This window comes from Notechis scutatus, chromosome 13 (genome assembly GCF_049901735.1).
Source record: "Notechis scutatus isolate UNSWTSFEM ecotype Mainland chromosome 13, rNotScu1.2, whole genome shotgun sequence".
Lineage (NCBI taxonomy): Eukaryota > Metazoa > Chordata > Lepidosauria > Squamata > Elapidae > Notechis > Notechis scutatus.
In genome coordinates this window covers 2,720,288-2,746,782 of record NC_142021.1, presented here as the reverse complement: position 1 = coordinate 2,746,782, position 26,495 = coordinate 2,720,288, and the positions used below count along the sequence as shown (strand labels likewise).

Sequence of the window (26,495 nt, the reverse complement as noted above, 5' to 3'; positions counted from 1 at the left end):
GATAGATAGAATGATAGATGGTAGATGATTGATAGATGATCGATAGATGATAGATGGTAGATAGATCAGATAGATGATAGATCGATTGATGATAGATGATAGATTGATTGATGATAGATAGATGATAGATTGATTGGTGATAGATCGATAGATACATAGATAGATAGGTAAATAGGCAGGCAGGTATGGAGAGAGAGATGATAGATTGATAGGTGATAGATCAGGGGTCTTCAAACTGGACAGCTTTAAAGACTTGTGGACTTCAACTCCCAGAATTCCTCCTCCAGTCAAGTTAGCTCAGGAATTCTGGGAGTTGAAGTCCACAAGTCTTTAAAGCTGTCAAAGTTTGAAGACACCCCCTCCCCAATGCGGGGAGGGAAGCTGTAAAAGCACTATCTATCTATCTATATAAAGCGGCCTCTAAGTCTAAGCGCCGCTGGGTTCCTCCGGGACTGCGAGATGCGTCGCCGCGGACTTCAACTCCCGAAATGCCCTCCCAGGGCGGGCGGGGGGAAAGAGCAGAGGGAACGCTGGGAGTTGAAGTCCCGGCTGGCTGGGAGAAGGGAGGGGCGGGGGCGAGGAGGCGCCCCGCCCCTGACGCGAGGGGGCGTGCCCTGGGTGGCCTGGCCACGCCCCCTCCCCTCCCCTCCCTGCCCAGCCCTGGCGACGGCGTCGGGCGAGCCCCGCGGGCGCAGGCGGAGCAGCGGCGGGGCGCCTATGGGCGGCGGGGCGGCGGCGGCGGTGGGCCCGCTGTGCAGCGCCGGCAGCCGCGGGCTGCTCTCCCTGCTGGGCGCCGTCCCGTGCCTGGCTTGCAAGCAGCCGCCTCGCCCCCGCCGCCGGGCCGCTGCTGCCGTCATGAGCCTCCTGGCCAGGGAGAGCTGCCCCGCCGCTCCAGCCGCCGCCTCTGGCCCGTCGGACACCTACCGGGGCTGGCTCTTCAAGTGGACCAACTACCTGAAGGGCTACCAGCGCCGCTGGTTCGTGCTCAGCCACGGGCTGCTGAGCTACTACAGGTACGGGGGGAACCCATGCGCCCCTGCCGGGGAGCCCCTTTTGCTGGCTTGGGATGGGGTGGGGGGGGTTGGAGTGCCTCTCCCATCGTCCCCTGCCCAGGCGCCTCGGCTGCCAGGGTTCGCAGGTTGGCAAGGGTTGGACTTCAGCTTCCATGGTCCCCTCCCTGGGCGCTGGCCACAGCTCCCATGGTTCTAAGGCTGGCAGGCTTGGACTTCCTTTCCCGTCATCCCCTCCCAGGGGGGCTCTACTCGAGGCCCATGGTTCCCAGCTTGGCAAGGCTTGGGAGTTCAGCTCCAACCCCGTGTGGGCTGGGGAATTCTGGGAATGAAAGGGTTGTCAAAAAACACTGAATTTACAGATTTATAAGGGGGGGGGGGAATTCACGTTCAAAACGGATCAATTTTGAATTCTAGATGATTTTCCAGCTGCTTCTCTTACTCCAGAAATTAATAACTCTGCCCCTGTTTTCAGATTGGCCCAACTTTACGTCACTGCATGTAATCCAGTAATCCTTTGGTAGGGCTTTAATCAACTTTTAGGGTAGCAAATAATTGTCAGTCATTGGGATGACCCGAAGGGGCTTGGCGCAAAGGCAACACAGTCAGATAAGCAATAAGAGTCCCTTTCTTATCTCCAACTTTGCCCGCAATGTCCAGGTTACCTTCGGCTGGAGGAAAAAAACTCTCCCAGGAACAGCCTTTAAGTGAAGGAAATTCAGTCCGAAAACAAAGTAGATGCAAACTGTAACTAAAAATCCAAACAAACCAAGCTGAAGTAATTCACTTGACAGGGCAGGAGAAGGAATTGCAACCTTGAAAGGCCATCAAAACATACACAGTTGGGAAGACACCAGAAACCCAGATAAGCCTCGATGATACCAGATAATTCACAATTTGCTCCCAACAATGTGCTGCACGCAGCTTCCCTTTTTAAACACTGTGTTCCCAGATGCAGCTTATGAAGGGAATCAGGGCCCTTTCCACCCCCCGCAAGCCACACAACCCACGTTGCTTCCTTCTCCATTCCTCCCTGTGTGCCCTAGGATGAAGAGGAGGTGGGCCTGGGTCTTCCTCTAAACTCCCTCTCCCTTGGTCTACCTCTCCCCTGCTCTGCCCAACCGGACTTTGCCCTTCCCCAGTTTCTTCCACAGCCAACGGAGCCACACTCCCTGTCAGCTGCTCGGCCTCCCCCTCCGAATCAGATTCCAACAGGGGCATGACAATCATATTAAGATGCTTAAGGCGCGATGGCCGTGCTTTTGAATAGCTGTAGTTTCACTTTTGCTGTTTTGCAATAAAATGAGACCAATTATTAAATGGCCACAATTGGCCAGGCCCTGTTTTTTGTTTCATTTAAAAGCTGAATGCTTAAATCAGCAAAACAGAAACCCAGTTTAAATGTAAACTACGTTTCAAACTTTTCTTCTGAATGACCAATTGCACTAGTTGCCTTATGGGTCTAGGACAACTCCCTGCAGCCAACTCATCACGGCCAATTTGCCATGGCCAACTTGCCATGGTCAATTCATCATGGCCAATTCATTGCATGGCCAACTCACCATGCCCAACTCACTGTGGCCAACTAACCACAGTCAACTCATCATGGCCAATACACCATGGCCAACACGCATGGCCAACTCATGGCCGACATGCCATGGCCAACTGATGGCCAACACACCGTGGCCAACTCACCACAGCCAACTCATCATGGCCAACACACAAGGGCCAACCCATGGCCAACTCACCATAGCCAACTCATCACAGCCAACTCATGGGCAACAGGCAATGGCCAATTCATGGTCAACACGCAATGGCCAACTCATGGCCAACTCACCTCAGCCAACTCACCATGGCCAACTCATGGTCAATTCATGGCCAACATGGCCAACATGCCATGGCCAATTCCTCAAGGCCAACTCGTGGCCAACTCATGGCCAACTCGCCATGACCAATTTGCCACGTTTTTCACCCTTATGACCATTACAGCTTCCCCATGGTGACATGATCAAAATTCAGATGCTTGACAACTGACTCATTTTACTGACGTCAATCGTGGTTGTAAGTCGAGGACTACCTGGAATTAAATCCGGGGTCTTTAGTTCAGATGTTCACTCTATGAACAGATTTGAGTGTCTCAGCCTGTGTGCTCAGAGGAGAAATTGAGTATGCGTGGTGTGAATTCAGGTGGCTCCCAGGTGACTCAGAGAAAATTCTGTGTCTCAAATCATTTTATGTAACCTACATTAAGGCATGTCCTTTGGGCCAGTTAAAGTCCATTTTCTGCCTGGTCTCATCTTATTCAGGCGGTGTCCTCAGATGCTGCTTGACTTGCCCTTGTGAATGTGCAGCAGTATGCTGATCTGGCGCACGCACACACACACACAGAGAGAAGAGAACTTGCTAAATTTGTCAAGCAAATAAATTAACACAACTGACAGCCACAATACATACATGCATAGATAGATAGATGATAGAGAGAGAGGGGGGGAGGGAGGGAGGGAGGGAAAGAGGGAGAAAGAACTTCTTAAATTTGTCAAGCAAATAAATTAATTATTTGCTCCATTGATATGAAGCATCCACAACTTCTGGTGGCAAGCTGTCCCACTGGTTAATTGTTCTCAATGTTAGGACATTTCAGTTCCAGGTTGCTTCTCTCCTGGATGAGTTTCCATCCTTATTGCTTCTTGTCCTGCCTTCAGGTGCTTTGGAGAATAGCTTGACTCCCTCTTCTTTGGGGCAGCCCCTGAGATATTGGAAGACTGCTATCCTGTCACCCCTTAATCCTCCTCTTTGTCAGACTAGATATACCCAGTTCCAGCAACTGTTCCTCAGACGTATCACTGGATTCACGGCACAAAAAACCAGACTCGGAATACAGGTGGAAGGGACCCCGAAGGTCTTCTAGTCCAGCCCCCCTGCTCCATACCATTCCAGATGAATGGCTGTCCAGTTGACCCCCCTCTTCTTTCTGGCAGCCCCTCAGATACTGGAACACACGCCCATTCAGTGCATGAACAGGAGAGGGGGTGCTTTTTGTCCAGGACGGGAGGCTTCCAGAGATTTTAGAACAGGATAGAATGATAGGAGTTGGAAGGGACCTTGGAGGTCTTCTATTCCAACCCCCTGCCTAGGCAGGAAGCCCTACACCACTTCAGACAAATGGTTATCCAACATCATTTTAAAAACATCCTCCAGTGTTGGAGGATTCACAACTTCTGGTGGCAAGCTGTTCCACCGGTTAATTGTTTTAACTGTCAGGAAATTTCTCCTTAGTTCTAAGTTGCTTCTCTCCTTGATTAGTTTCCACCCATTGCTTCTTCTCCTGCCTTCGGGTGGCTTTGGAAAATAGCTTGACTCCCTCTTCTTTGGGGCAGCCCCTGAGATATCGGGACACTAGTATCATGTCATCCCTTAAACCTTTTCATTAAACCAGACATGTCCAATGGCAGCAGCCGTTCTTCCTATATTTTAGCCTCCAGCCCCCTAATAATCTTAGTTCCTCTTCTTCGCAATGCGTTTGAAGCAGCCATGCTCAAAATAATGCTTTGTGTCGAAACGGCCGTCCCAGAATCACCCTATCAGGTTCTCCTTTGTGGAGGAGCACAAATTTGCAGGCTGGGTGAGTTTAATGCTGGGGTTGCATTTGCCGTCATTGTTCAGTTCATCCCTGCTGTGTGAAGTGAAACCACGAGACTTTGGGGAAGCAGACCGGGGAAGGTCACAAGTGCCAGATTGTATGTGACCTCCGGCATCGGTCGTAAATATATGTCGGTTGCCAAGCAGCCGAATTTTGACTGTAAGGATGCCCTTACAGCTGTAAGTGCAAAAGGCTGCTTGTATCTAGCTTTTTCTCTGGTAATATCACACTACTAACTAGAGCATACAAAACATTTGCTAGACCAATACTTGAATACAGCTCATCAGTCTGGAACCCGCATTACATATTTGATATTAATACAGTTGAGAAAGTCCAGAAATATTTCACAAGAAGAGTTCTCCACTCCTCTACTCGTTGTAGAAGACCTTATGCCACCAGACTCGAAATTCTAGACCTAGAAAACCTAGAACTACGCCGCCTTCGGTCCGATCTGGGGGAGGTGGGTGGACTTCAACTCCCACGTTTCCCTGATGTACTACGGCAGGCAGCTAAGTTGCTGAGGCTGCTGAATGCTGACCCGTTGATCTTAAGATTCGGCCCGTCCACGAACGTAGCTGTTCTTTGTGGAAATGCTGTGGGGTTTGTTTGTGTCTGTAGGATCCCAGCCTTCGTGTTGATGGTTGTTGGCAGAACACCCGCCCTTAAATCATTCCTCCTCTTGGCTTGAGCAGAGGGAGTTGTAGCCTCCCCCAGATAAGTTTGAAGGACAAGGGAACCCTGGAGATGAAACGAATCTGGCTTTGCTCTGCCGGCATCTTGGGTGACAAGGACATTCTGGCCAACCCCTGGGAGACCACCAGTTGTTGTGACCTGCGCAGTTGTTGTGACCTGCGCAACTTTCTTCCTGGGGGGTGGGGGGGTGGGGGGTTTGCTCTTGAAACAGAGCGATGTGTCCAGCGGGTGCCAGGCAGCTCCCAGAAACTGCGAGGGGCTTCTCGGAATAAATACTCGATGCGTGTAACGTGTAACCTGCCTGTATTTTTTTTTTTTTTACAAGTAACTCAAGGCAGCAAACATACTCAATGCAGGTAGACCTCGAGTTGGGACTACAATTGAGCCCAACGTTTCTGTGGCTAAGGGAGACGTTGGTTAAGTGAGTTTTAAAACAAGATCGGAGAGCACCAGGGAACCCACAGTTCTCCTCCTCCTCCCTCTCCAAACCCCTCTCCCTTCTAGTTCTGATGGTGTTACCTAGTCGGGTGATAAAATCCCTGCAAGAAAACAAGCAAGCCCAGAGAGCACCAAGGACCCTGTAATAATACTACTGGTTGTTGTACTACTACTACTACTACTAGTAGTAGTTCTTCTTCTTCTTCTTCTTCTTCTTCTTCTTTCTTCTTCTTCTTCTTCTTCTTCTTCTTCTTCTTCTTCTTCTTCTTCTTCTTTTTCTTCTTCTCTTTTCTTCTTCTTCTTCTTCTTCTTCTTCTTCTTCTTCTTCTTCTTCTTCTTCTTCTTCTTCTTCTTCTTCTTCTTCTTCTTTTTCTTCTTCTTCTTCTTCTTCTTCTTCTTCTTCTTCTTCTTCTTCTTCTTCTTCTTCTCCTCCTCCTCCTCCTCCTCCTCCTCCTCCTCCTCCTCCTCCTCCTCCTCCTCTTCTCTTCTCTTCTTGTCCTCCTCCTCGTCCTCCTCCATCTTCCTCCTCTTCCATCTTCCTTCTATCTCTCTCTCTCTCCTCCTCCTCCCCCCTCCCCCTCTGCAAACCCCATTCCCTTCTAGCACTGATGACGTCACCTAGCTTGCGTAACGAAACGTCTTGCAAGAAAACAACCAACCTCGGAGAACACCCGGGACCTCTCATTTGAAGGATTCCCATTTTTTTGGAGGGGTGGGGGGCTGGCAGCCCACCAAGAATTTGTGGAACGTGCCCCAACCGCTCCCACTTCGAGCAAACCGTTCCCCAAAAATATTAGAAGAGAAAGCCAACCGATGAAATGGCTCCCCAAGAGGAGAACCCCCTCTCCACCTTTCTCCTTTTTTTCTGGGCGTGGGGCCTCGCAGAGCATTTTTAAACTGACAGGCAGGGGGGTCTGTGTCGGACACGCAGAGGCCTTGTGGGAAATATGTCTCTCTAGGCCGATGCTCAGCTTTGCAACAAAGGCTGCTTCTCCACTGATGTTTTTAGAAACAGAAATCCCGAAAGACAAACAAAAGAGGCTTTGACTCTTGTCGGTCCCTTTTAATGCTCCATTGTGAGTGAGTTGTGAACGCCGTTGTCAGCAAAGATTCCTTCTTTTCTCCGTCTCAAATGGAGAATGCTGAGACGCCCTCTCGATAGCAAAGATAATTTGATGTGGTTTTTAGAAAGACACTTTTTTGTGAGCTTTCTTGATTTCCTTCCCTCTCCCCCCCCCACTCTTTTTAAAATAATTAATTAACTGCAATAAACCTTGAACAGATAATCAGAGTTGGAAGGGACCTTGTAGGTCATCTAGCCCAACCCCCCACCCTACACCATTTCTGACGGATGGGAGTCCAATCTCTTCTTGAAAGTTTCAAGTGATGAAGCTCCCACAACATCCGAGGGCAACTTCTGTTCCATGGGTTGATCGCTCTCCTTGTCAGAAAGTTTCTCCTTATTTCCAGGTTGAATCTCTCCTTGTTCAGTTGCCATCCATTATTTTCCTTCAGTTGCTTTGGAGAATTGCTTGAGACCCCTTCCTCCTCTCTGGGGCAGCCCCTCAAATAGTGGAAGATGCTCTCCTGTCTCCCCTGGTCTTCTCTTCATTAGACTAGCCAAGCCCGGTTCCTGTAACCGTTCTTCGTATGTTTTAGCCTCCAATCCCCTCATCGTCCTGGTTGCTCTTCTCTGCACTTTTTCTAGAGTCTCAACATCCTTTTTATAGTGCGGTGACCAAAACTGGATGCAGGACTCTAGGTGTGGCCTTTCTAAGGCTTTATAGAGTGGTATTAGTACCTCCCTTGATCTCAATTGTATCCCTCTGTTAATGCGACTTAGGATTGCATTGGCTTTTTGGCTGCTGCTGCACAGGGCTGGCTCCTATTTAGCTGGTTGTCCTCTAAGACTCCAAGATCCCTCTCACAGTTACTGCTATTAAGCCTGGTTTCACCCAGTCTATATGTGTACTTTGGGTGTTTCTTGCCTAAGTGTAGGACTTTACTCTTCTCTACGTTGAATTTCATTTTGTTAAATATGGCCCAATGTTCGAGTCTGTCAAGATCCATCTGGATCTTGAGCCTATCTTCTTGGGTGTTAGCTTCTCGGCAGGGAGTGGCTTCCAAAGAATTCTCTTCCAGCTGTTGATTCACAGGCCTTGTCCATCAAAACATTTTAAATTGGTTTGGGGTTCATATGGCTTTAGCTTAACACAAGTTTCTTCCATAAAGTCACTCTCTCAGTAACCCTGGGGAACATCACCCCTCCTAGATGACAGGAAGCAGAGAATAGATGGGGGTGGGGCCAGTCAGAGGTGGTATTTGCCAGTTCTCCAAACTACTCCAAACTACCGGTTCTCCACAACCGGTTTGAACCGTTTGAATACCACGTCTGGACGAGTCCCATTTCTGGATCCCAGCTTGGAAAAAAAAGATTTTCCCCATGCAATAGCTAAAAAAGTCTTTGCATCTGGCTGCGAAAACTAATAATTCGGAGAGTTGTACCCTTCCAATATTAATATTTCCTAGTATGATTTGATTGCTGATTGTACCCTATGACTATCATTAAGTGTTGTACGTTATGATTCTTGATTCTTAACGAATGTACCTTTTCTTTTATGTATACTGAGAGTATTTGCACCAATGCAAATTTCCTGTGTGTCCAATCACACTTGGCCAATAAAGAATTCTATTCTATTAACTTCCCCGGGAGCCTTATAGTCTTTCTTTGATTAACTTTTGCAGGACTCAAGCGGAAATGGCCCATACCTGCCGCGGAACCATCAACCTGTCCATGGCGCACATCGACACGGAGGATTCTTGCAACATTGTCCTTTCTAACGGCGGGAGGACCTACCACTTGAAAGCGAGCTCGGAAGTGGAACGGCAGCGCTGGGTCACCGCCCTGGAGCTAGCCAAAACCCGGGCCATCCGAATCAGGAGCAACCAGTCAGGTAGACGTTGCACGCATGTGGGAGGTTTCTGAAGAGGACTTCCCCTCTTTGGAAGAGCTTTATTGCTCCTGCTGGCTTCAGAAAGTTTGAAACGTTCTTAAGGATCCATGTCATCCTGGGCATTTCATCCTATTTTTGAACTATTACCATCTGGCAGCCGGTACAGGATAATAATAAAAACAAGGGCAAATAGGCTGAAAGGGGAGAAGGGGAGTGTAATGTGGCATATAAGTCTAAGTGCTGTTGCTCTTCCTTTCCTTCCTTCCTTCCTTCCTTCCTTCCTTCCTTCCTTCCTTCCTTCCTTCCTTCCTTCCTTCCTTCCTTCCTTCCTTCCTTCCTTCTTTCCTTCCTCTTCCTTCCTTCCTTTCCTTCCTTCCTTCCTTCCTTCCTTCCTTCCTTCCTTCCTTCCTTCCTTCCTTCCTTCCTTCCTTCCTTCCTTCCTTCCTTCCTTCCCCTTCCTTCCTTCCTTCCTTCCTTCCTTCCTTCCTTCTTTCCTCCCTGTGTTCTATTTTCATTCCACATACTTCTTCTAGCCACAATGTAATTTCTGCCAATATTTTTGGGCCTCTTTGCAACTCCACCACAAATGATAATAAGTTCCTTTTTCTTTATTACATTTCCAGCATGTGGGGGAAAGTTTTGAATACGTTATTGCCAATCTTGATGGAGGTATGTGCCATCTATAAAAACAATTTATACAAATTTTCCTTAAACGGTATAGCTAAGGTCATTTTTTAAATTTCTTTTCCATAATATTTGCCCATCGTCTAAATTAACGTTGCTGCCTCTTATGCTTGATAACCATGTGTTATGTAGGCATTCTGGAAATATGAAACCTTGAGCATTGCCCTTTATCTAGTATAGTGTTTCTCAGTCTTAGTGGCTCGAAGACATTCCTCAAAATAGAACTTGGAAGTCTTCTAGCCCAACCCCCTTCTCAGCCAGGACAACCACCTCGGACAAACAGCTGTCCAGTTTCTTCTTCAAAAACCTACAGTGTTGGAGGAGCAGTCGCAATTTCTAGTGGCAAGCTGTTCCACTGGTTAATCGTCCTCACTTTTAGGAAGTTTCTCCTTAATTCCAGGTTGTTTCTCTCCTTGATTAGTTTCAATCCATTATTTCTTGTCCTGCCTTCTGGTGCTTTGGAAAACAAGTTGACCCCGCCTCTTCTTTGAGGCAGCCCCTCAAATATTGGAAGACTGCCAATGGTGGGATTCACATTTTTTTTACTACCAGTTCTATGGGCATGGCCTGGGCATGGCATGGCTTGGTGGGCATGGCAGGGGAAGGATATACTGCAAAATCCCCACCCCACTAACCTGATTTCCAGCTCCGTTCTCCCGTGCAGGGCAACCAAAGGAGACCCAGCCAATCAGCTGTGGGTGTGGCCTGGTGGGCGTGGTGTGGGATTTGGTGGGCGTAACAGGGGAAGGATATACTGCAAAATCCCCACCCCACTAACCTGATTTCCAGCTCCGCTGTCCTGTGCAGGGCAACCAAAGAAGACTCAGCCAATCAGCTGGGACTCAATGGGAGGCAGAGAATAGATGGGGTTGGCAGGGCCAGTCAGAGGCCCGGTTCTCCGAACTACTCAAAATTTCCGCCACCAGTTCTCGAGAACCGGTCCGAACCGGCTGAATCCCACTTCTGAAGACCGCTATCATGTCCCCCTGGGTCCTTCTTTCCATTAGCAATTCCTGCAGCTGTTCTTGTGGATTAATGTGGACTTCAATTCCCAGAATTCCCCAGCCGGCTATGGGAGTTGAAGTCCACACCGTCTTAAAGTTCCCGAGGTCGAAAAACACAACCATAGAGAGTTAGTGATTTTATTCTGTAGCTGCCTCTCTTTCTCCTTTCAAATCTCTCTTTTTTTTTTTCAGTGACTAGTGCCCCCTACTGGCAACTCTTGCAAACCATTTTAACTCATTTGCGAAAGTCAGCCTTTGTTGTTTAAATCAGCGTTGCCCATTCTCCACTTCGAATCTCTGATTTTTGGAAGGAAGTTTTAAAAAAAACAACCAACCCCCATTATTGCTTGTCTTTGTGTTGTGTATAGATCAACATCTTGGTAGCAACAGGGTGGAGCTGTTGTGTTCCTGTTTGTGGGAATAAAAAAACATGCAAGTGTGTTAAGTATTTTTATCTGCCGATATCATAATTTCTGGCAGCCTTCTGAGTCATTTTAATTTCTGGGAGGAAGGGGGAGGCTGTTTCATCAGAAGGGGGCCAAAACACAACTCCTTTAAGTCATCTCTATAAATCCTTCCTCCCTCCCACCTTTCTTTCTTTCTTTCTCCCTCCCTCCTTTCATTCTTTCTTCCTCCCTCCTTTCTTTCATTCGTTCTTTCTTTCTCCCTCCTTTCTTTCCTTCCTTCCTTCTTTCTTTCTTTCTTTCTTTCTTTCTTTCTCCCTCCCCCTTTCTTTCTCCCTACCCCCTTTCTTTCTCCCTCTCTCCTTTCTTTTGTTCTTTCTTTCTCCCTCCCTCCTTTCTTTCATTCGTTCTTTTTTTCTCCTTTCTTTCTTTTCTTTCTCCCTCCCCCTTTCTATCCCTACTCCCCTTTCTCTCTCTCTTTCTCTCTTTCTTTCTTTCTTTCTTTCTTTCTTTCTTTCTTTCTTTCTTTCTTTCTTTCTTTCTTTCTTTCTTTCTTTCTTTCTTTCTCCCTACCCCCTTTCTTTCTTTCTCCCACCCTCTCTTCTTCCTCCCTCCCTCTCTCCTTTCTTTTGTTCTTTCTCCTTCCCTCCCTCCCTCCCTCCCTCCCTCCCCTCCCTTCTTTCTTTCTTTCTTTCTTTCTTTCTTTTCTTTCTTTCTTTCTTTCTTTCTTTCTTTCTTTCTTTCTTTCTTTCTTTCTTTCTTTCTTTCTTTCTTTCTTTCTTTCTTTCTTTCTTTCTTTCTTTCTTTCTTTCTTTCTTTCTCCACCTGACAAGCCCATCGGGTGACCTTGCAGTGGGTCCTAGCAGCCCTGCTGAGCTGAGCTGCAGTCGGTTTTTGTTTAATCCGCATCCTTGGTCTTTGATCAAGAGGCCGTCACTAACAGGAGTGCAGAACACAGGATGCCCTGCCGAGCAGCAGCGGGAGAGGAAGATGCTAATAAAAACTGTCATGCAGATAAAAGCCTTGGGTGTTCCCTCTCTCTCCCTCTCTCTCCCTCTCCCCTCCCCAGGCGAGGTTGGTTTTCTCTGGTTCACATCCTTAATGTGGCTGGCTGAAGAATAGAATAGAATGGGATGGAATGGGATGGAATAGAATAGAATAGATAGAATGGAATGGAATACGATAGAGTAGAGTAGAGTAGAGTAGAGTAGAGTAGAGTAGAGTAGAGTAGAATAGAATAGAATAGAATAGAATAGAATAGAATAGAATAGAATAGAATAGGAAATAGAATGGAATGGAATAGGATAGAGTAGAGTAGAGTAGAGTAGAGTAGAGTGGAATGGAATGGAATGGAATGGAATAGAATAGAATAGAATAGAATAGAATAGAATAGAATAGAATAGAATAGAATAGAATAGAATAGAATAGAATAATGGAATGAAGAATAGAATAGAATAGAATAGAATAGAACTGAGAAGGGGAGAAGGCAGGAGAATAGAATAGAATAGAATAGAATAGAATAGAATAATGGAATGAAGAATAGAATAGAAAAAATAGAATAGAATAGAATAGCATTTCAAAAAGGGATGCGTGGAATATTACTTTTCTTCTGGGGCCCTTTACCCTGATGGCCTCTGGCCTTGATATGCTAATGAGACGAAACAGCAGCAGAATATATATTTTTCAGACGTGTTTCTAAGCAAAACAAAACGGGTCTACCTCTTTAAATCTTTTTAAAGAAGCACACCTGGATTTTTCCCCCCCTCTTTTCAATTTTCATGCAGTCTTGATCAAGGGAGCCTGATGATCCTTGTTTTTTTTGTTTTGTTTTTAAATGCAGCCCTAAAGACTTTTTCCTTTTAATAAAATTTGTTAGTTAGAAAAGCTACTGCTGAATTCCTGGGTTGTTTTTTGTTTTGTTTTGTTCCTATTATAGATAACACAAATCTCCTCTTACAGTCACTCAAGCTTGTTCATTTAATCAGATATGGTTTGTTTCTTAACACAATTTGGCAGATAATAATAATAATAATAATAATAATAATAATAATAATAATAATAATAATAATAATAATAATAATAATTAATGTATTAACCTAATTCTAAAGCAGCAAAGGGTAATAGGTAATTACTGTTCATCCTGTGACTTTTTATTTCCTCGGAGTGAACCCTAAAAAAGGCAGGGATTTTATGCTGTATTGGCTTCAACTAAATTGCCAGGGGTTTTGTTTTGTTTCCATGTAAATCCCTCATATTATGCAGCTATTAAGAACGGTAGAGATTTTGAACATAATTCATCCATTGCTGTCGATGGAGGTCGGTTTCCGCTCCCATTTGCTAATTCAAGCACGTTGCTCACTGTTGCTGATACAAAGAGCTGAATGGCAGGCTACAATTAGATTTCAACCCACCGAGATGCCACCTAGCTAGCACAACCTCTATTGTTGTTGGTCTGTGAAGAGGCAGGTGAGAAAAATGAGGATTTCTCAGTTCTGGGTCTTGCTGGCATTCAGCTTAGTTGTACATGTATGCTGACAATGTACAAAGGAATGAGAATTTTTTTTAAAAAAAACCCTATCTGGTGGTAACCTAGCTATCACAATGACTTTGGGGAAATTGCGATGCATTCTTTGACATCAAACGCGACCACGCCCAACTTCCTATGCTGGTCGGTTGACCGATGTAATTCGATGTTCGTCTGCTTTCTTTGCAGATTTTTGATTAAAACAGTCCCATTTGATGATATTGGTAATAATACAGATGGAACTAGTATACTACAAAGCGGTTATAGGTGTGGTTTCCTTCCTAGATTTTTCTTTTCTTTTTTTCCTTTCTTTCTTTCTTTCTTTTTTGGCAAGGATATTGGGTCTCATTTAGTAAAATTCTCTGCTGCAGCCCAACAGTCGAGGCTGCCTTTCTAGGATTTAAGGTGGTGCAAAATCATATAATAATAATAATAATAATAATAATAATAATAATAATAATAATAATAATAATAATAATAATAATAAATAATCGTATTTTTCCCTGGAGAAAAATCACCCTTTGGTGGCCTAATAAAAGTGCCATCAGGAGATCTTCTTTAGGTATCTGTAAAGGAGAGCATGCAGGTAGAAAAGCCCATTTAAGGAAGGGTTAGACGCACTTTTAACACCTATCCGGATGGATAGAGAAATCGTGAGGAGAATAAAAGCCTTTTTTTAAAAAAAAAAAAAAATGCATAAATTCCACTGAAAACCGAAGAGACGGTCGCCGGGTGAGCCGGAGGAGCCAGGCGATTAAGGAGTGGCCCGGCTGCTGTCCGTGGTGCTGATCGGCTGGCTCCCGCCGCCGCTGCCCTGCAGACCCTTAAACCCAGAGCCGCCTTTCTACCTGGACCTGTCAGCCCGCGGAAGGCATTCCAGTAAGAGGAGGAGGGAGGGAGGAGAGAAAGAGAGAGAGAGAAGAGAAAGGCAGGAAGAGGAAGAGAGGGAGGAGAGAGGAGGAGAAGGAAGGAGCAGGAGGAGGAGGATAGAGAGAGAAAGAGGAGAAGGTAAAGGAGGAGGCGGAAAGAGAAGAAGGGGAGGAGGAGAGAGAGAGAGTGGAGGAAGAGAGAGAGAAGGAAGAGGAAGAAGAGAAGGCAAAGGAGAAGGAAGGAGGGAGAGAGAGGAAGGAGAGAGAGAGAGAGGAAGGAGGAGGAGAAGGCAAAGGAGAAAGGAGGAAGGGAGGGAGAGAAAGAGGAGGAAGAGGAGAAGGCAAAGGAGAAGGAGGGAGAGGAGGGGGAGAGGGAGGGGGAGAAGACGGAGACCTGTAACTCCAGATGGTGCCTGGGAGCCTGTGAAGAGTTGCCCTTTTCCCACTGGCTACTGAAGAAGGAATGGCGAGGCGGTGAGTAGGGGCGTTATGGAGGACGTCTCCTTTGGTGCCTTGGCAAAGGGTCTCCCCAGAAGACAGAACAAAAGAGAGAGGGATTCTCCCCCTCTTCCTTCCCCTCCCCCTCCCCTTCTTCGCCCCTCCTCATCCTGCTTTCTAAGTGGAGCAGGTGACCGGCACCCATCTGTTGGGCACAGAGGGGGTGTGGGGTGTGTGTGTGTGAGGTCAGCCCAGCTTTGACAGGCGAGATTCAGCAGGAAGGCAGCTCCCTCCCTCTCCCTCCCGCGGATTTTTGCATACCGGGCTTAAAACGCACACACCGCTATCCTGGCCTCCTTCAACCCCTCCACCTCCCATGTGCCTTTTCGCCACCCCCCATGCATATAAAGTGCCGAGGAAGGGGAGGCTAGCCGCTTTGACGACCGCTAGCTGCTTTGAGGCGCTTTGCGTGTTTAAAGACGATGTTTTAAAACTAAAAAGAGAAGCAGGTTTTGATCTCTCGGGGTGAGGGGGTGGGGGCTGTGCAAAGTTTGGCTTTCCTGGGTGTGTGTGTGTGTGTGTGTGTAAGTTGCACTATCCCGGACAGACCCTACACCTCTCTCTCTCTCCCCATCAAACTCCCCTCCGCTGCCTCCCTGCTCAGCCTGGGCTGCGCCTCTGAGTAAGCATTTACTCCCCGCCTATTAGGGAAGGTGGACTGCACGAGAGCCCAGCCCCCTCCCTCCCTCCCTCCCTCCTCCCCTCTCCACCGGCCCCGTCCTGCCAGCTCTCCATGGGGGAGATGTGCCTTAGGCTAATGGGGCACCTCTGCTTAAGGCCCCATGACAGCGAGGTCTCCATCCCGTGGCAAGGTCAGAAGGACTCAGCTCGGAAGGTGGGCTGAGGGGCTGGGCTGCGGGGGGGGGGGGGGGGCTGTCAGAGGATGGCTTTCCAAAAGGAAGAGTTGGCTACGAAGCGGGGGGGGAGGGAGAAGGCCCCGCCCAGGGCTATAAAGAAGCAATGGCTCATGTCCCTGGATGTCCTTCTCTTTAAAATGCGATTTGCTTTGAAATCTGCAGCGCTCAGGATCCATGCCCAGAGGTTAGATTCCCCCCCGAGGAGAAAGGAACGAGTGTGAGAAGCGCGGGGGAAATTCTCTTTTAAGAGCTGGAAAGGATCTTTGGCTGTAATTGTCAAATTTGTTTCTGGGACCTCCCGAAAAAGGAAGGGAGCAATTTTTTTTCATCCGGCTGGCCTTTTCGTTTTGCTGGCGAAAGGCATCCGGGTGTATCCGGGTGGGCTTCTACATGTGACCAAAGCGTGTGCATTTGGAAAGCCAACAAGTAGAACTGATGCAATGGGATTTAAAAACAGAGAGGCTAAAACTCTCCTTCTGTCCACTGACCGTAAATAAGGGAGAAGTGGTAGGTTACGTTAAGGTAATGCAAGGGAAGGCGCTGACCCTATTTTTAATTTTATTTCAGAATGTTAACATTGAGAACCCGAAGGATTTGTGATGGGAGTTGGGAGTGTTTGGAGAGCTGGCAGTGGCCGCCCGTAGGTTTTATGGCTGTTTCCCAAATCATGTGATAATTGCTTTTATTAGGGTTGGTGTGTTTTGTTTTTTTTAATCAGTATTCACTCAGGCAGTTTCTAAAACTTAAAATAAACCAGGCTTGCGAAGTAAGTTTTAGCCGGAAAGAAACCCTTTTCTGTAAATGTAATTCGCGGGCATGTTGGAGGCCATTTGCTGATTGCCCCTTGAGATATTTCAAGGACAGGGTTGGTTCTTTTGTGCTGTTGTTTTCAAGAGATTAATGGATACAGAAAATTAGAAAAATGATTGTACGCACCCATATGCAAAGGTAACTTGATATTATTTCCAAAAACTGAAGACACTCTTGCGATCTTCTAAATTTATTTTTTCTTTTTAAACTACAGTGGGGTTATTTAAAACACTGTTTGGGGGATTTGAAGCGGTTATCAATATCTTCAAAATGCCACCTGAAGTTGTGGGTGTTTCATCACCGGAGGCTTATAAGAAGAGCCTGGACAACCACGTGTCCAGAATGGTCCTGGGGATTGAGCAGGGGGTTGGACTAGAAGCCCTCTAAGGCCCCTTCCCACTCTATTCTGTTTTAATTCTAATAATGGCTGCTTGAAACGGGTGGGGAGATAAGGCCTGATGAGTGTAAGTAAAAATGTAAAAAGATAAAGGGCAATAATTGAACATAATATTGGGTGGTGATTTCATTTATATCAGCTTGCTGTGACAGAACGAGGGGGTGCCGTGGATATTCTGTTTGTGTTAATATTAAACAAAGCTGCGAAGTTAGCTTAAGGCTCCATATGCCTGGGCTTTTATTAGTATTTATTCATAAGGAACGTGCCTATTGATGATTTTATAATTAGTTCCTGAATGAGCCCCAGATGACTGTAAGGGGAGGAATGCTATATATTCTTTAATTAGGTTCTCCCTCCGTTGGCTCTGCTCCTCTCTGCAGACTTGGGAATAGACTGAGAAGGCAAAGGTTTTCTTTAAAGACGCCAGGAACTCACGCTGTTGTTTGCAGAGTTATGTCGCTGTTCCTCTTTCACTTCGATCCCAGTGTTCCCTAAAACCAAAGAGCTGGGAAGTTAAAACTCAAGAGTTGAACCGTTGGGTCTGGTGAAGTTCTTGGAGTGTGTTTTTTTCTTCTTGGAGACGTTTCATTACCAGGCGAAGTAACATCACCGGTGCAAGGGAGCGTAAAGGCCTCTGGCTGTTTATAAGTACAGAGAAGAGCAACCAGGAGGATGAGGGGACTGGAGACAAAGGCATATGAAGAACGGTTGCAGGAACTGGGCCTGGCTAGTCTAGGGAAGAGAAGGACCAGGGGAGGCAGGTTTGCAATATTTGAGGGGCTGCCACAGAGAGGAGGAAGGGGGTCAAGCTATTTTCCAAAGCCAGAAAAGGAACGATGGATGGAAACTGAACAAGGAGAGATTCAACCTGGAAATAAGGAGAAACTTTCTGACAGGGAGAACAATCAACCCATGGAATAGAAGTTGCCTTCGGAAGTTGTGGGAGCGTCATCACTTGAGACTTTCAAGAAGAGACTGGACTGCCATCTGTCAGAAATGGTGTAGGGTGTGGGGTTGGACTAGATGACCTACAAGGTCCCTTGCAACTCTGATTATCTGTTATCTGTTATATATATAGGACTGCTAGTCTCTTGTGGGACTGTAATCACTACCACAGGGCAGGCTGGAGAAAAATACCAGATTTCTCACCCCTCACCCCTTGTAAAATCAGTCTTCTCCAAAATACAATATTTTCTCTCTCGCCTTCAAATGAATGAATGCTTTTCATTCATCCTCCCACACAGACCAGCCATTCCTCCAGCATTTTCTCTCCGCAGGATTTAAAGTCCAAACCTTCTGCCCAGTTTAATATCGGGGTTGTTTTTTTTTTCAGTTCAGTTGTATAGAATGCAAAGGATGGGTACTTGTGCTTTATTTTTTATAGTTATAAGGTATACTGAAGATGGCATTTAATTTCGTTGTACGAGGTATGGTGACAATAAAGTAAACTAAAACTAAACTAAAATTTGAACTAATACATTCTTTTTCTGGGCTTTTTAAGTCAGAAGAGAACAGAATTGCAAAGTGGGAAGGGGCCTTGTAGGTCATCTAGTCCAACCCCCTTCCCAAGCAGGAGACCCTACACCATTTCTGACAGAGGGCAGTCCAGTCTCTTCTTAAAAGCTTCCAGCGTTGAAGCTCCCACAATCTCCAAAGGCAACTTCTGTTCCATGGATTGATTGTTCTCACTGCCGGGGGAAAAAAAAAAGAGAGAAATTATCCTTATTTCCAGGTTCCATTATTCCTTGTCTGGACTTTCGAGTCCTTGAAAAGCTTGTTAAAATCTGGGAAATGCAGTTGCAGGACACAGGCAAGGGAAGGGTTAAAGCTTTGAGGCACACTCCAGGCAGATGTCCTGCAAGCAACCTTCCAGGAGGATTTAAAGAGACAGGAGCCCTTTAAGCTCACCTTTCCAGGTAACGCTCTCATCCTTCCGGTGGCTTTCCTGACCTAAGGAGCAGCGTTGAAGCTGACCAACCCCGTGGTAGGCTGAGTTTCCGAGCTGCTTTTATCTCCCCTTGCCTGGGGAGAGCCCGCCGGGTTTTCACCAGCGCGGAGAGGGTTAAGCACGGCATCTTCTCCCACCAGAGTGAGGTTTGCTGGGAAATCCATGGGGCTCATCCTTGGAAGCGCTCAGCACATGGCCAGAATCTGTAATGGGGAAGGAAGAAAACAGCAGCAGCAGCAGGAGGAGGAGGAAAACCAGGCTCCTGGGCTGCTAAACCAGGATGCTTCCTACTCCGGGGATTTGGCTTGGTTTGATTTTCCAACAGCCATGCCCGCAGCTGTAGCTTCCGCCACAGCCGTCCAGCAGCGGCCATGAAGAGTCGAAGCTGTTGGGAGACGGGATCTGGCAGCTCCTTCTGCAATTCTGGCTGCCTGAATAAAATTAAGAAGGGTTAGTTGGGCCTTTGGTGGGTCCTCTTCCCCGCGGATGTTTCTCGGGGAGGTCCCTTCCCCCTTCTGGCTGGGGGGGGGCTCAGTTCTTGCTGCACGATCAGCTGATCAGCTCGGTCCAGCGGAGGTGATGTTGGAAAGGCCCAGGGTTGGTTTGCTATAAACACACACACACACACACACACACACCAACCAATGGAGGAGTTATTCCTAGTTGGGAAACAGGAGGGGTGGAAGGGCATTAGCTCCTGGCTTCTTAAGATGAGGAGAGCAGTAAACGTTGGAATAACAATCAAGGCAAAACGTTGAGAGCAGGAAAACGGTCCAGCTTAACCGTTTATAAGGGGTGCACAATTCGGGGGGGGGGTGTGCATCTCTGGTCCCATGAAGAGTTAACTCTGCATTGAAGTCACTCCAAGGGTGACTTCACTAAACACTAAACACTCCAAGTTTAGTGTGCATTGGACAAAACTCAGCGTACATTGAAAAAAACAACAAAAACAGACCTGGAAGTATGTGGTTCTAATTTTTTTTTAGGAAGGGGAAGAATCGGGGGCCAAGAGCCCCATAGTTCCGTAACACAAGGATGCCGGTTTTGGGTTATGCCAAGATTACAAGCCCCTTCACCAACGATCACATTGGGTCGTCCCTGTGGGTAGACTTCGAAAAGCCCGGCCCACAATCGCAGATTGTCAATGTTTATTTGTCTCCTGTAAATTCAGCATCTTGCCTGAAATTTTGGGAAGCAGAAGAGAAACTTAAGCAGGTCGAGTCACAGAAATGAAATAAGTCCTTTAAAAAGTCAGAAAATGTTTTCAGGACACAAGATGGCTTTGGAAAGGGTGTGTGTGTGTGTGTGTGTGTGTCTCTGAATATTTCCTGGTTTCCTGTGAGGACAAACAGAACAAAACAGAAATTTTGCTCGCGGCCAGGGATCTTGTAAAATTCTTTGAAGGCAGAAGTATTTTGAGGCTGCCTTCGCTGGTCCCAGATGCCCAAGGGGCCGTATATGGATTTTGTAATCCAAAGGGTAGGATACCTGGCTTTGGAAGGTCATGTAGAGGGTGCTTTTTTAATAGGTTAAAAACCAAAGGCACCAGCGTATTTTTATTTTGTTCATTTATTTGACTCGAACGTCATGGCACGGGGTGTTTTATAACAAACTGGAGAAAGTCAAGCAAAAATTCCTGTCAAAAGCCAGGCCCTCATGAAAAGCCAATCCAGTATTTGGGTCTGGGACAATTCTCTGTGGCCATGGCCAACGTGCAAGCTGGCTGTGGTGAGTTGGCCATGGTGAGTTGGCTGTGGTGAATTGGCACTGGTGAATTGGCTATGGTAAGTTGTCCCACTGCAAGTTGGCTGTGGTGAATTGTCTGTGGCAAATTGACCATGGCAAGTTGACAGTGGTGAGTTGGCTATGGTGAGTTGGCTGTGGTGAGTTGGCTGTGGTGAGTTGGCCATGGCAAGTTGTCCCACTGCAAGTTGGCTGTGGTGAGTTGGCCATGGCAAGTTGGCCGTGTTGAGTTGGCCATGGCAAGTTGGCTGTGGCGAGTTGGCCATGGTGAGTTTTCCCATTCCGTCGATATTTCATCAGGGTCCCATTTGAATTCCTCTAGGCAGAAGCTGTTTCTATTCTCTGAAAGGATTTATTGACATCCAAAGTAGGGCACAGCAGAAGAAAAATGAACTCGAAGCATCTGCAGTCAGAAAGTATCCAGCCTTCTCTCTGGGAAGCCTTAGCAAACCCAGGTACCCCTGCTGGCTCATTTTAGCATCTTTGGACCAATCTGGCTGCTTAGGGAAGACCTTTCACCCTCCGACTGCAGGTGGGCACTCTTGCCAAGGTAAGGGAGCTCTGGGATAACCCCCTTTTCATCCTTTTCAGGGTTTCCTATTTGCAAAATTTTCAGGGCATTGACAGATGTTTGGAACCTGTAAGGATTTTGGTATGGTGGGTTTTCAAAGACCAGAAATAAATTTTAAAAATTGCTTTTTTAATTTATTTTTTTAACCCTGTTTTCCTACCGATCGGTCGTTCTTTATTTGGGATCGCAGGATACCGTCTCCAGCTCCGTTCTCAGGGGAGAGAGAGAGAGAGAGAGAGACTTTTGGCTTCATGCAAGGAAAACAGCAGAAGCAGCAGAAGTCTTTCTTTCTCTCCCCCAAACTCCGCCAGAAATGAGTCTTTCCCGGCGCAGCCTCTTGGAGCAGGAGGCCTTGCAGGGTCCCAAAGACTCATTTCTCTGCGGAACTTGGGGGAGAGAAAGAAAGACTTTTGCTGCTTTCCTTGCGTGCAGCCAAAAGCAGAAGAAAAAGAAAGCGGAAAGGAGCAGCCCGGTGACCAGGCCAGGTGTGTGGGGTGAGTGGGGCAACTTCCCCCCCCCCGCCCTTTCCCCCCTCCCCTCATTACCTCCTGTTGTTTGCAATGCAAGCGACATCAGCCTTGTATTCCCACGCAGCCTGGATTAATTGCTTTGGGAGGTGACATTGCGGACCACAAAAATTTTCTCATGGACCACCAGCGATCCCTGGCCCACTGGTTGGCGACCACTGGTATAGATTGTGCCTAACTGGTATTCTAGAATCACAGTGCGTTCTTGCACTTTGGTCAATATATTTTGGAAGTTATCATGAGTGGAGGGGTTAATGGAAAGAATGACTCACAATCATGTTTACAACACTGGTATGTGTTAAAAAAAATCAAGCTGTTAAACTCTGGTTCTGTTGTGTTACATGTTTGGCCCAGTTAACACTTGCTTCCCCCACCTTCCTTCTCCAGTGATGAATGCAAGAGGCAAAACCACTTAATTTTTTGAGTTGACGCTTGTGTAGTTCCGCAAACAGGGGTTGAACTTTGTAGTTGCAAGCTCCTTAAATTAAAACTTCTGCAGGGGGAAAATGGAGCCGATGTGGGAATTAGGGTTCGTTTGGGTTGCCACAACGCTTAGCAAGATATTTCTTTCTTCCCCGTTTTAAATTTCATTGTTCTGTGGAGATTGCTGTGAGTGCAATTCTTAGCGATAAATCTAGAAAAGGTATAAGCGAGGATGATGGTTTGTTTTTTTCACAGCGCAGTTGAGTTGCGGCATCTTGGGTATGATAAAGGGTGGGTTACAAAGTGAGTTTGGGGTGCTAGAATGTTTGCAGGCATGAATGTGCAACTCCCTTCAGGATCTTTGACGCCCTTCAAATTCCTTTTTTTAAAAAAATAAAATAAAATAAAATTCTTTGGCATTGAGGGAAAGCATTAGCATCCAGCAATTTATTTATTTTTTGCTTGTTCAGCAAAATCTCTGGTCTCTACAGGTAGAGTTAATGACCCCAGGAACTCTTAGAAGATTCAGGGATTTGTCCATCTTCTGAGATAGGACGGTTTGCCTCTATTCACTTCTCTGAGTATCCCATAATCTGTTCTCAGACTTCAAAATGTTCACATGGGCACTAAAAGCTTGGGAGTCCAGTTAAGGCCAGTGACTTACGTGCTCAGTTATCAATCACTGTCAACCGGCCCACTGAGGAATGCAACCAAAGAAACTCCTGGGATAATCATTTTACCTGAAGTGTAACTTTACTGATGGTTCCACATAGGCACAGAAGTAGCGAAGCCAGCTCTGAAGTTTTCGCGCGCAAAAAACAGCATAGGTAAAAAAATCCCCTTTTCTGTGATGCGCAAGCCACAAACCTTCTTGTGGCTTAATGCTAGAATCTTCTGGCCTGGTTCAAGGTTCAACCTGCTAAGACCTCACACAGCTCAACCTTACTTTAGCTTAGCCCATTGGGTTGTGTGAATGCAGCCTTAAACACATATAAAGTTGAGAGAGTTACAGATAAAGGTCTGGGCTCTTCTGCCTCTGGAGATTCTCCATCATCCATGGTTGTCCCAAAGGTGCCTTTTTTTTTTTCAAGAGGCAACTGGACTTTCTGGTTTTTCTTTGAAGGTGTTTCACTTCTCATCCAAGAAGCTTCTTTGGCTCTGACTGGATGGTGGGGGATGGAAAGATTTAAACTCCTTGCAGACAGCTGGTCATTTGCATCCTTTTTAGAGAGTTGTTGAGGCCGCCGGAAGTTTAGCTGTGTCCTCAGGGTCACCTGAATGGTGCAAATGGGTGTGGAACTTTCTTGGAACTGTTGTGTTGTAGACTGGAGATAGAAGATGGCCTCTTTGACCCCTCTTTCAAACCACCAGTCCTCTGGTGGCCTCAACGACCCTCTAAAAGGATGCAAATGACCAGCTGTCCGCAAGGAGAATAAATCCTTCCATTCCCCACCATCCGGTCAGAGCCGAAGAAGCTTCTTGGATGAGTCCCGTGGCCTCTTGAAAAAGCATCTTTGGGACATCTGGGCTCTTAACCTTCCGTAGCACCTTCCTGGCATCATTTAAGAGAACTTTCCTCACCTCCAGGGGTGGGATTCAAATTTTTTAACAACCGGTTCTGTGGGCGTGGCTTAGGTGGTGGGCATGGCTTTGTAGTCATGTGACTGGGTGGACATGGCTTGGTGGTCATGTGACTGGCTGGGCGTGGCCAACTCAACATCACTCACATTGAGGCCCGCATCTCCTCACCTGGCCTCTCGTGACTGTAACAGTCGTAAGTGCGAAAAATGGTCATAAGTCACTTTTTTCAGTGCCATTGTAACTTTGAATGGTCACTCCACACAAGCAAAGTGCCAGCAAAGGAGGGGGAAAAAACTCCAGAGAAGTTCCTGAGACAGGAAGTCTAGTCCTGCCAAGAACGTAATCAGGATTAACGGAGAGGCAGTTTCTGTAAGCAACACCAGAATGTTTCCTTCCTGCCTTCCTTACAGGATTAGCCCTGTAATTTCTTCTAACAACCGGTTCTCTGAACTGCTTAGAGTGTTAACAACCGGTTCTAGAGAATAGGTGTGAACTGGTAGAATCCCACCCTTGCTCACCTCCCATTCATCCACACAAACCTCCACCCCAGCCATGAGCTGGGATAGCTATTGAAGCTTCCGGCCTAAAGTCCTCAGACACCCAAGAAATTGGTTGTGAGTTGAGCCTTACTAATATTAAAGCTACCTTTTATGGGGCCCCAGGAAGAAAGGTATAATCTGGCTTTGTTCCCTGCCCTTCCCGCGGTACAGTGAAACCTCGCAAAGACCGGAGAACGGAAAATGTATTTAAATAACGATTAAAAATTTATCTTTAGTGACATACTTAGAAAAGCCAAGGGGGAAGAAGAGACATGTCGGTCCTCCTGCTTGGAAATCCGATCTGCCTAGGAAGGGCAAGCAGGCCAGAGGAAGTAACATCCACTCGGCTGTCTGAATGAACTTCTGGTTGTCACCTTCCTCAAATGGAGAGTGAGTGCTCAGAGCTTCAGCTGCCTTTGAGCCATTTGGTGGAGGAGAAATGGGTATTTTGGGAAGGTCACGCCAAGCTTCTGGGGTCTCTTGGAGGCAGCAGAATCAATTAAATCCCCTTGTTCCAAGGTGATGCTTCCAGGTGTATCAAACATCAGCTGCCCCCGTGATTCCCAGGGCACAGGATTAGTGAGGCAACTGGACTTCCTTGCTTTTCCTTTGAAGACCTTTCGCTTCTTATCCCAGAAGCTTCTTCAGCTCTTTATGGAGAAGCTTTCTGGATGAGAAGCAAAATGTCTTCAAAGAAAAACCAGAAACTCAAAAAAATAATAATAATTGGGACAACCTGGATGACTGAAAATCTCCATGGATAGGATTAGAGAAGGGTATTCAGCCATGAGTGTTTATCATACATAGTCAACCTGGCCAACTGAACAGCCTAGTTGTTAAAGCCATCACTGTGGGCCAACGCCTCATCAAAGTTGGCAAACCTGTGTTTGTGGTTTAGTGTGTTGTGAGAAGCCCACTATTTGCATGTTTTTTCATTCAAACACAACTTCCATAATGTGTAAATAAGGTCTCCGATTTCTTACATCCATCCGTTTCAGCACTGTTGTCCTGTGGCTGAGGTCAGATCAGGGAAAGCGGTAGATTTTTGTTTTGTTTTCATTACACTTTTTATTTTATTGTATTTTTCTGTCCAGTTTCATCTAGTGATTTAGGCACCCAACTAGAAACTGGAAGATAATAAGTTCTGGGTTTTTGGTTTTTTTTGTTTGTACTTTTAACATAGATGCCTTCTCACGGTGTCTCTCCTCTTGCAAAAACCCTCTGTATTGAAAACGAAAAGTACTGTATTTGGGTTAGAATAGAATGAGCTGGAAGGGATCCTGGAGGTCATCTAGTCCAACCCCCCGCCCAAGCAGGAGACCCTACACCATTTCTGACAAATGGCAGTCCAATCTCTTCTTGAAAGCCTCCAGGGATGGAGCATCCACAGCTTCCGAAAGCAAGCTGTTCTCTTGGTTGTTGGTTGACACTGTTAGGAAATTTCCCCTCACTTCTAAGTTGCTTCTTTCCTGGTTTAGTTTCCATCCATTGTTTGTTGTCTTACCTTCTAGAGGTTTGGAAAATAGTTTGATCCTCTCTCATCTTTGGGACGGTGATTCCTGCTCTTCGTTTGAGCTCATTGCTTAGGCAGATTCCTTAGGCAGATATTAAAGGCTTATGAATAATCATACTTATTATTCATACCGATTATTTATGCCTGTTTTGTGTTTTGTGAGTGCTAGCTGATCCAAGGCCGCACTGTATGTGGTAGACAAACTTGACTTCAATCTAGATCTTTTGCTTTACCTACTTAAGGATGACAAATGGTACCATTTCAGATGACTGTCTCTAGGCTCTTCTTAAAAACATCCAGTGATGGAGCACCCACGATTTCTGCAAGCAAGCTTTAATTTAATTTAAAATGCATGAAATTAGGGGCTCAAAAACTTGTAAATCCAGACTATGGGCAGCCCAGGAGAGTCAAGCACAATCTTGGCAGGACCTCTTTAATCTGTATCCTCGGACAGGCCCAGCTTAGCTTTGCAAACCACTGTCAAACCAGCAGAATCTTCTCCTCTTCCTCCATACCCCATCCTTACAGGGAGACGTGCCTGCAGCCTCTCTTTGTAAAATGTGATTTTTCTCCTGGTTTCTCTGCCGTTCCAGAGACGCAGCCACAGCTGTGCTGGTTTGGGTCTGAGCCCAAGGAGACGGTTGCAGATCCCTTTCATGGAGAGAGATATAAATACCTCTGTGTGGCCACGGAGGGAAGGGAGCAACAGCGGGTTGCTTTTTGTTTCTCTAACAATGGGCTTGGACTGTCTTTTTTTCCTGCATCTCAGCTGGTTTCTTCTCCGGGGCCTTTCTCTCCGGATATTGTGGCTCTTCTGCAGCTTAATAGAAGGGCCAAGTTCCCATTGTTGTTGTTTCCCCCCCCCTTT

At 46.5% G+C, this 26,495-nt stretch overlaps 2 protein-coding genes across 4 annotated transcripts in view; both read left to right on the top strand.

Annotated features, from left to right (window-relative positions):
- The window catches only part of LOC148129584 (SEC14-like protein 2), a 120,653-nt gene extending 118,461 nt beyond the window's left edge, over positions 1–2,192 (top strand). Inside the window, exon 13 of the mRNA XM_087942626.1 lies at positions 2,064–2,192. The gene's annotated coding sequence lies outside the window, so the exon portion shown is untranslated. The remainder of the gene's footprint in view (positions 1–2,063) is intronic.
- The window catches only part of OSBP2 (oxysterol binding protein 2), a 54,070-nt gene continuing 28,185 nt past the window's right edge, over positions 611–26,495 (top strand). The window contains exons 1-2 of one of the 3 annotated variants that reach the window (XM_087942620.1): positions 611–1,013; positions 8,527–8,735. In XM_087942620.1, the coding sequence (XP_087798746.1) occupies positions 718–1,013; positions 8,527–8,735 (505 nt within the window). In that variant the 5' untranslated portion in view covers positions 611–717. Of the gene's footprint in view, positions 1,014–8,526; positions 8,736–18,896; positions 19,181–26,495 lie in introns of those variants that run through there. The other 2 variants (XM_087942621.1, XM_026688003.2) reach the window with 2 other exon arrangements.